Raw genomic sequence first — 10216 nt, 5'->3', positions numbered from 1 at the left:
TTTGTATTATAGTTACAATACTGTTCTAAATCTTTTAATATTTTTAAGGGCTGGAGGGTAGTGAATCCAGCCAGGGTAGAAGGACATCCACATAATCTTCTGTGATGTTCTACACTTCCTCTTCTAGACACTGTGGGTGCTGGAAGATACTCGTGGCTATGATGGGATCATGATGGGATTTTGAAATTTTGGCTTTTGGGATCTGACAATTTTACTGCAAATCAGCATGGCATTCTAGAACTTGGCTCTTAGGATGTGAGAGTTTTGCTCTCAATCATGTTGAGATTTTAGAGTATGTGCTGTTGGCATCTGAGAGTTTTGCTCTCAATCATGTTTGGATTGTAGAATCTGGGCTGTTTGGATCTAAGAATTTTGTTGTAAAACAGGATGGGATTCAAGAATCTGGGCTGTTAGGATCTGAGAATTTCGGTCTAAACCAGGATGGTATTCTAGAGTCAGGGTTCTTAGGACCTGAGAGTTTTGCTGCTAACTTGGAGTTCTTTAAGATACAGGGACCACCAACATACTCCAACTGGTTTTATTTATTTATTTATTTATATGAAATGAGAAAGATAATAACAAAATGGGAATTATCCCAGTGGGGCCACCATTTTTGTGTAGCGCCCAGAGTTTGAATATTTTAATTTCCTTTTGGTTTAATAAAAATACAACAAAACTTACTCACTATTTATTACACAAATTACAACAAAAAATAAAAAAATAGATTTTCCAGAAAAATAAAAATGATAAGCAGACAAATAAAGCTGTTCAAATAAGAGATTCTTTTAACATGTTTCAGCTAGATTTTACCTTGTGGTTTTACACACCTTAGCTGGCTAACAAATCAACTATCAACTAACAAACAAATAAAATAATGAACCCCTTGTTTCAGACCTGGACAAAACCATTGAGTAATAAAAAAAAAGATATAAAAAAAAAACTGGCTCTTCGGTCTAAACGAGCATTGGGGAAAAAATAACTACTTACAAATTCCAAAGTCCAAGTATGCTGAGTTTGCATTATGAGCTTGAGTTATTGCCTTACATACCAAAGCATCTGTGCCAAAAGACCAGTGCTAAAATCATATGTAAAATCATAAGTCCGGGGAAAACAATTAGCTGCAAGTTCAAAAAAATACGCAGTAAATACAAACAATTCAGTACAGCCCTGACTGATACAGCTTAACTAACCTAAGAAAAACTTTTACTTAATACCTTTCCCACTCCTTACAGTATAACCCCAACCCTAACCAGGTGACAGATACTTCACCTCGTCCCAGGACACCCCTGCTTACCCACATCACAGAGTATCTGAGACACTCTGACACTGGGATGGCATCACTGTCACAGACACATTTACTGGGATGACACTAATATCACAGATACCTTTCCTGGGCAGATCTTCAGGGATCCAGCATTACTACCATCTTCTATTAAACATGGACTGAAAAATGGAAACAGGGTCCCAGTGAATGTGTCTTTAAAGGTGTAGATGAGTGACATGCCAGCGGGGTTTAAGAAGGACACCTCCCCCCTGTCATAGTCCAGCTGCACTCTGATCCTCCGCGGTTTCCTCGTCAGTCTCAGGCGGGTTGGTTGTGTGGTCCATGCTTCATACTCTTTGCCGTTCCTCAGAGATACAACCCAGAATCCATTTTTTGGCCTGCATGTAATCACCCCCTTCCTGTTAGCAGACTCTGCTACCACTCCTACATCCCACTCAGTTTTGTTCCCCACCTCCACCTCCCAGCTGCGTTTTCCTGAGTTAAACCCCTCAGAGCCCAGCACACATGCACAAGGGAAGAATCTCTCTGGGCTGTCAGGAAGTTGCTGATAAATTCCAGTGTGTCTCACACTAGTCAGATCATCAGACACAGAGAGCCAGCGGTCTGCAGTGTTCGGGTCCAGAGTGACAGGAGCTGTGGGTCGAAGAGGAAGCTGCAGTTAATAATCTCAATACAGTAAAAACCATCAGCAAACATCACCGTGAACAAGATAGCGCTGGACTGCGGCTGCTCCTCATACACCTGTTTTTATGTTTATAGTGTTTGTTTTATTGTTATCAGTCAGTCTTCTCTTTAATTACATGCAATGGCCAAACAGATAAATTTTGGCAAAACAATCGAACAGGATGCAACGATCACCATGACAGACCTGGAGCTGCTGCCTCATATCACCCACGACTTCTGGAAAGACCCAGAAGACAGGAGCGAGGAAACATGGCTGAGGGCCGGAGAACCGGTGCAGACAATTTAAACCCCAAAGAGATCCGCAGAGCTGCACGCAGTTCCACCCAAGGGCTATCCCACCTACCACGCCGACCGAGACTGAATCGTCCAGTGAGAAAACAGCAGCTGCCTCACAACCAGTGGCAGTTGCTGGTCAAAATATGAGTGAAAGGAAATATTTTTTCATCAGCAACACAAATCCAAGGTTTAATGTGCTGGAAAAAAAAATTGCTGACCCAAGGTGGGGGCAATTGATATAAAGCAATCCTCTGTCCAATGAGTATGTGTCCTGATCCCTTTCTAAGTGTGTGACACTTGCACGTTGGTGTCCATTGACTGCACGTTGACTGTGCATGTGCTATGAAATTGACTAGACGTTTACTGTAGGAGGCAGCAGTGACTTTCAAACAGCAGAGGAAGAAGAAGACTTGTTGTAGGAGGTGTGGAGATCTGTATATCTAATGTTTACTGTCCATACAGGTAAGTGTTCTTCCAGCTAAGCTCAAGGCCCACTGCATCCTCACCAGTGACCACTTTGTTAACTACTGCGTCATCAGCCAGGGACCACCGCTCATAGATGTTTCACCCCTTATCCTGGAACATCTCATGGTGGTGGGGCAGTGAACAAGGACATCACCTTGCCACCCAATATTTCTGTGTTTTCCTTGTGCAGTCTAGTTCCTCTTAGGTCCCTGAGTAGACGCACTGGGTAGAGCCTCATGCTCCATCCACCTTCCCTGCACTCCACAACCAGGTCCACATATATCTATCTTCCTTTCATGGGCCCATTTTTCCCATGGCACTGTCAGCTCGACAGTGCTGATCTTCCAGATGTGGTCCACAATATCATATCTGGTTGCAGTATGATCCAGGAGATTTCCCCTGGGAAACAGAACTGCCAGCCCAGGTCCACTTCCATTCATCATTCTCCACTCCAGCCCTGATGTCATGAGCTGAGATGATGTCTCCTGTTGGCTCCGCCTGCCTGAAAAAGTAGATCTTCTGCTGGCTCTAGACCAACTCTGTGTCATTCAACCTAACAGAAAATGCTGGGGAGAGGTATTGATGGGCCACCAGAGGTCGCAGGTTTGATATATCCTTAGCCACTGATTGAGGTTGCGAGGACAGGATAGTGCCCCTATTGCCCCTGTGTCACAGCCTTCACTCTGTACATCTCCTCCTCCTTCTTGGTAACCTCAGAGTCAACAAGGTCCTGGGAACTGGTATTTTGAGTCGGATTCTGAGTTTTGAAGCCGGAAGTGATGACATGCACGCTCCCCTTTCTCGGAGATCTGAGAAATATCTCGGACAGCACAGAGGATCCCGAGTTCAGAATCCAAGATGGTTGCACCTTTTATCAACAGAAGGGAAAGTTGTAGTTTTATACTGTTTAAGCACTACTTGTCATTTGTGGCTCACACACTATACCGTCCAACTTATCTGTGGACGTGTTGATACGATGTTTTATACGTAAAGCACCGCGCGTGATGTGTTCTCAACTGATATTGCTAACAATGGCAATTAACCGGGCTAGAATGGGATTTCATGATTAGTTGGATTATTTGTCGGATGTACGCTAGTTCGGGCTAATTGTAAGTGAACGAAGATAAAGACCGTTTAACCTGAGGTACCTTAAACCCGACAAGTTGTCCGGCTAAGCAAAAAATCTTGCTTTTTGATATGGGTCCATGGTATTGCACTTCTGTGGCAGATGGAATGCATCCAACTCGTGTTCAAGATGTTCAATAAACATGTTAAGTGCATATATATTCCCTTTTTTCTTGAGTCTGTTTGCTCATGCAAAATGAAATCTGATTAATATAGATTAAAAATGAATGATACTTAATCGTGATTAATCTAAATTAATCCACAGCAACCCTGTGATTAATCTGATTAAAAATTTTTATCATTTGACAGCACTAATAAAAATAAAAACGAAATAAAAAAATTTTAACTATTGACTGAAGAATGAAATTGCGTCAATCAACTTTTTTAGATTCTGATGGTTTTTCCTCACTGCTTTGATCCATGCCTCCATTAATCAAACTGTCCCACTAGGGCTGCTTCTTTCGATTTGCCTGAAGAAGCAGGGCACCACTCCTCCGCTGAGTCCAAGACAATAAAATTTGTGGGGAAGGGGATCGATCACATGGTCAAAAAATACAGGGGCAAATCGCATCCCATATTGTTCAAAACTGGACACAACATCTTATTTTCAACATGGGACAATGTAATCCTCACATTTCTAAAAAGACTTAATTGCACAATTGCATTCCTATTTCAAAAAAAAAAATGGAAAAAATCCATTTTTCCATTTATAATATTTACAGGACTGTGAGAAAGTCTTAGGCAGTCAAAGAAAATGATGTTTGAATTATTTTCATGTTGGTGTAAAACTATCATGTCTGTCAAAGTGTGTCAGCTTAATCATTTCAAATGCTGTCCTAAACTCACCACAGTATTTACAGCAGCCGTCCAAGTATTTTTTGACTCGAAAACTTCCCCACCTTGTCTGGCTAATCAGGTCCCCATTGAGTTATTTAACAAATCAAGTTAATGAATTAATTGAGTTGGTATAGAAATTTAGGTTTGGGAACTGAAACGGAGTTTATATAGCCTTATTGTGTTTTATGAGCAAATATACAATTACTTCCTAGATACATAGCCTTATACATTTTCTTTTACTGCCTAAGACTTTTACACAGTACTGTACATGGGATTATCTATAATCAAAAAGAACAATATTTACAAATCAAATTATCTATAGATAGAGCTCTTGGCATTACCCATTAAAGTATACCAATTCCTTGTCCACAAACCAACCAGGAATATTAGGAACAAGTGAGTTTATCTCTTCTGATGGTAGAACTCACATTCGGAAACGTTAAGTCAGTCATCTTTAGGTTGAGAATGAGCAACAGTGCACATCACTGGAAAGGCTATGAGCTTAATACAGCAGAAAATATCTTGCTTCATTGAAGTTCCTTTTATCAAGCTAAGGGAGGTGCTGCTTTCCCAGACTTTTTTTGAACCGCTGCACATTTTTTTATTTCACACAGAAATAGTCATTATGTTGATACGATATGTTGTCTAATAATGAATGTTACATTTTTTCTTTTCTTTTTTTTTTACCAACTGCTTCACTTTGTGTCCTAAAGAAACCTTCACTGCTCAACAGGTCCCAGAGGGAACATGGTCAACGACTCTCAATAACGTGACCACAGAGAGACTGGAGAAATATGAATGAGTAATAATGACAGGCTACTTTGTATTAAAGTGTCAGTTAAGATCAAATATTATCTGATGTAAATTGATGTTTGTGAGAAGCCTGTAAGTTATGAAGCATTTAAAAATTTTTGTAATGGAAAACTGTTTCTGTCTGTCAGTATTTCTCGGAATAATGTCAATAATTACAAGTTTTAAATTCTACTAAAGCACAAACTAAACAAACATTCTCTTTATACACCCGGTCCCTCCACTCCGTACTATAGTACCTACTACCTTTGCATTATTTTTGTTTAGCAGACACTTTTGTCCAAAGCGATATACCAGTGAGGAGGAAAACACATCACAGGCATTCAGCTGTATAAGGTACCAGTGATGCTAGGCTGAGCTCCCAGTGAGTGACAGTGTAATCCACTCAGATACTGCTCTCTGCTTTATACAGCCATTTCCCCCAGTACTCACTGTACCAGTGCTGCTAGGCTGAGCTCCCAGTGAGTGACAGTATAACCCACTCAGATACTGCTCTCTGCTTTATACAGCCATTTCCCCCAGTACTCACTGTACCAGTGCTGCTAGGCTGAGCTCCCAGTGAGTGACAGTGTAATCCACTCAGAAACTGCTCTCTGCTTTATACAGCCATTTCTCTCAGTACTCACTGTACCAGTGCTGCTAGGCTGAGCTCCTAGTGAGTGACAGTATAATCCACTCAGACACTGCTCTCTGCTTTATACAGCCATTTCCCCCAGTACTCACTGTACCAGTGCTGCTAGGCTGAGCTCCCAGTGAGTGACAGTATAACCCACTCAGATACTGCTCTCTGCTTTTTACAGCCATTTCCCTCAGTACTCACTGTACTGCACAATCTCCAGCATCTTCTCCCAGACTCTGAACTTCAGAGATCCCAGGTATTTGGCCACATCTATCAGTGCCCCTGAAGGCAGCTCTGGGACCTGCAGTGAGCACTGGACTCTGCAAAGACAGTGACAGGCAGTCAGTGGTGCTGTGGGGTATGAAAGGAATCAAACACACAAATGAAAAGCGACTGAAAGTCTGCAGCATCACTAACTCCAGACACTCCAGAGAATTTTCTAATTAGCTTAATTAAAACCTCACACCCCTGTCTGATGATACAATATTACATTAGTATTGTAGTCCTGTTTGTTTGATAAGTGGCCTTGAATCATCTCCAGAACACTGCAACATTAAAGTAGTTTAAGTAATAACTGAAAGCATATATTATATATATATATATATTATACATATAATAATTATTATTACATACTTATCTTTGTTGTCCTTCGTGGTCTGAAAAATAGGAAAACAAAATGGAAACATTATCTGTAAAACATGACATTGATTTGCAAGATAAACTATCAGATTTATCTTGGAGAATCTGTGGGTTATTTCTTCTCTGAATGTGTTTATATTTGTTGTGTGTTCAGCATGAGCTGGGGGGTAGTTGCTCCATAAAAAAAACAGAAATTCCTGGGCAGAAATACTCACTATTGAAATGTTTTCCTTCCTTTTGTTCAGACATTCAACAGGACGCTTTATCAAACACACAAACAAGCAGAACAATATAAGACAATCATCTCCTACCTTCAAGAATGAGATGTCCTCAGCTCCCATGGCCGTCTCAATATCCTGGATCTTCTCTGACAGGGTGGAGACCTGTTTGGAGATGTTTTCTATCTTCTGCTTCAACCGCTCACTCTTCTGCATGTCTTCCTCTCTCAGTACAGTCAGTCTGGCCTCCTCTTCATCTCTCAGGAATTGATGGAGTTCCTCAAATTCCTCCTTTATCCTCTTCTCAGTTTGCTGGGACTGACTCTGACAGTGAGAAATTCTAATTAATTCTGAAGGTAATTTTCACAGTGAAGTTTTACTATCTCAGAACAAATCTCCATACTGTACCTTCATGTGTTTAGCTGTTTCTTCAAACTCCTGTTTTACTTTTGTAAACTTCTCCAGATTTTCCTTTAGTGGAATCAGTAAAGTCCTGAGTTCCACCTGAGGTAAAATATAGAGACATATAATGAGAGATACATTCAATATATGTTTGACATCAAGAGACTATTCCAGGAAAATGACCAGCTACAGAAAACTAGTGCTGAAGGACGTCTTGTGAGGGAGGGACAATATCCAGCAAAGGATCCTTTATCGTCAGTTTGCTTATGAAGTCCCACATTACAATGAATGAGAAATACCTTCTGGGGTTTGGCCCAATGTAAAGGACATCTGCACTGACCCTGAGTGCGTGGCATGCTAGTCTGGATGAGTTATGACATCGTATGAATGTTCACATCAATGTAACTGTTTAGGTAAGATTGTAAAATTACATTAGTTAGAGGTTGTTGCGGGTGGTTCTTTGGGGCGCTTTCAGTGGACCCTTTTGGGGGATGTTTGTGGGTTCGCAGCCTGAAACATGGTTCGCGAACCGGTACAAAACATTTGTTCGTAACCCAATTTGTTCGTGAATAGAACTGTTCGTGGGTCGAGGTACCACTGTATATTATATTAGACAAAAAACATACTATACAGAAGAGAATACCTTCTTATCCTCTGCAGCTTCTTCCACTGGACAGAGCTGGTGGTTTCTGTGTTTCCTTGCAGTCTGACAAACCACACAGAGGAGCTCCTGATCGTCCTCACAGAAGAATGAAAGGTTCTCTCCATGGAGCCTGCAGCGAGATGCACTCTTCTCTGCTACCCTCTTTTCATTCCTTTGTTGTAAATATGACTGCACAACATTTCTTAAGACGATGTTAACAGGGGGATCCTCCCCAGAGAACCTGCTCCTGCACAATGGACACTGGCGAGAGTCGCTCCCTTTCCAGAAATTCTGCAGACAGTCTCTGCAGAAGCTGTGGCTACATTTCAGGACAAGGGGATCCTTGAAGAAATCTGAGCAAATGGCACAACAGAGGTCGTTGTCCAGAGATGAAGCTTCAGCAGCCATGTTACAGATTCTTTTACAACATGTCTATAGACAGGCAGTCTGAAGGTGGAGTGTATTTTTTAAGTTTCATTTTCAGTTAACTGACAGGAAACATGTCTGTATTCAACTGATACATTTGAGCCATGTCTATGTAGTTTCAAAGCAAACTCTATTTTGGTTGACTGGATACCCTTAAATATCCAAATACTTTTACTGGTTTACAGTTTACTGGTTACATTGATAGATATGTAACTCATATAGGAAATACCCAGTTTTGGCAGCGATTTGCATCATTCCTACTTTATTTCAAAAAGCAGAAGCAAGGATGGCTTTCAAATTATTATGCAGATTGCGGTTTTGGAGCGTTCAATGTGTCATGGAGAAATCTGTTGTAGTTCTTGAATAAACATATCATTGTTAACCTTTGTCCTATGTTAGCTTTCTGTTCCTATCTCTTATGTTAGACGGGTTGCTGCCGACCCGTGTCTTAAATCAGCCATAAAATACCCTCAGAACAATTATTTATCATCCAATTCATTTCTTATCTCTTGGTTACCTTGTTAGGCTTCTTTATCCATGAAAAGATTGGTTTTAATATTTTTGGTGTGGCTTTCTGGACCTTTCTTTTGACAGCACACCTGTCGTTTTCAATAAAAAATAATGGCAAAATAGGCCTTAAGTGAATTAAATAAATAAACTGAATTGCTCTTATCTTGCCTTACATGTCAGGGCACGCCTTGCCTAGTGAATTTTTTTTATTATTTATTAATTTTGTAAATAACCTCAACACCAGAGCTGTTATAATCTTGACCAGAGCATTTATAATTTAGTGAACTTTTTGTTTAAATAGAGGTTCCTGACAAAGTCAAAAAGCCTTGATGCAGTACACAAATTTAGGTGCTTTTATGCATTTTTTGCTTACAAACGGGTTGGTGCCGACCCTAACACCAGAGTGGATAGAATCTTGACCAGAGCATTTATAATTTAGTGATTTTTTTTTTTGGTTTTGTTTAAATAGAGGTTCCTGACAAATTTAGGTGCTTTTATGCATTTTAAACTTAAAAATGTGTTGGTGCCGACCTGAACACCATAGGAAGGAGACATATGGTCATGTGACAAAGAAAGTACACAGGTGTACAGCTGTCAGGGACAGCTTTCAATTCTAAGGTTTTATGTATCTGGACGTAATAAAACATCAGCTGTTCCTTAGCAAGTCTTAAAATGAGGTAAATACAACCTCAGATGGACAACAGAATGTGACATATTACACTGTGTCCTTATTTATTTAACAAAACTAAACCAAAATGCAGACACAGTGTGTGGAAAATTAAGTACACCCATGCTGCTTCCGTAAGAATTAAGAGCCTTCAGCTAACCTCTGTCAGTACATTATGTTGGGGACACGTTTTTCTGTATAATGCTTCGGTGTTTCTGCAACCCACTCGCCTGCAATGTGCGGATGCCGTGAGGCACCCGCCGTTCTTAAAGGGGCAGCACCAAATTTTATCAAAAGAGGGTAATGGAATACCACTTGGCTACACTATGAAATTTACGAATGGCTGCGCGATCAGTGCTGCTTTGTAACTCAGAGACTCTTGTTCTTTTGGTTGTCTATCCAAAGGACGTTGTTCCAGAAGTCTTGTGGTTTGTTCAGATGCAGCTTTACAAACCTAAGCCATGCTGCCATGTTGTTTTTAGAGAGATATGCTTTCTCCAGGCAACCATTCCAAACAGGCCATAACTTTTCAGCCTTTTTCGAATTGTACTGTCATGAACTTTAACGTCTAACATTCTAACTGAGGCCTGTAGGGTTCTTGGGTTTTTCG

General features: G+C 40.6%; 1 protein-coding gene across 1 annotated transcript; it reads right to left on the bottom strand.

The window, feature by feature from the left end:
* Positions 1-537: 537 nt before the first annotated feature.
* On the bottom strand, positions 538-8469 carry LOC111850781 (E3 ubiquitin-protein ligase TRIM35-like). The gene is made up of 6 exons (XM_023825031.2): positions 8004-8469; positions 7367-7462; positions 7052-7282; positions 6735-6757; positions 6303-6421; positions 538-1918 (listed from the first exon to the last, which is right to left on the bottom strand). Exons 1-6 carry the CDS (start codon positions 8409-8411, stop codon positions 1356-1358), a joined length of 1440 nt encoding a protein of 479 aa, XP_023680799.2. The 5' UTR covers positions 8412-8469; the 3' UTR covers positions 538-1355.
* Positions 8470-10216: the final 1747 nt, after the last annotated feature.

This window comes from Paramormyrops kingsleyae, chromosome 20 (assembly GCF_048594095.1).
Source record: "Paramormyrops kingsleyae isolate MSU_618 chromosome 20, PKINGS_0.4, whole genome shotgun sequence".
NCBI classification, from domain to species: domain Eukaryota; kingdom Metazoa; phylum Chordata; class Actinopteri; order Osteoglossiformes; family Mormyridae; genus Paramormyrops; species Paramormyrops kingsleyae.
Note: the sequence above shows the minus strand (reverse complement) of the source record. Positions and strands in the feature narration are given on the sequence as shown.

Bases quoted from the DNA above. Each gene is read 5' to 3' on its own strand.
- LOC111850781 (XM_023825031.2), bottom strand. From the start codon at position 8,411: ATGGCTGCTGAAGCTTCATCTCTGGACAACGACCTCTGTTGTGCCATT. The intron at 7,283-7,366 runs GTACAGTATGGA...TCTCACTGTCAG, and splicing joins AAACAGCTAAACACATGAAG to AGTCAGTCCCAGCAAACTGA. The intron at 6,422-6,734 runs GTATGTAATAAT...CTGTCTTTGCAG, and splicing joins ACGAAGGACAACAAAGATAA to AGTCCAGTGCTCACTGCAGG.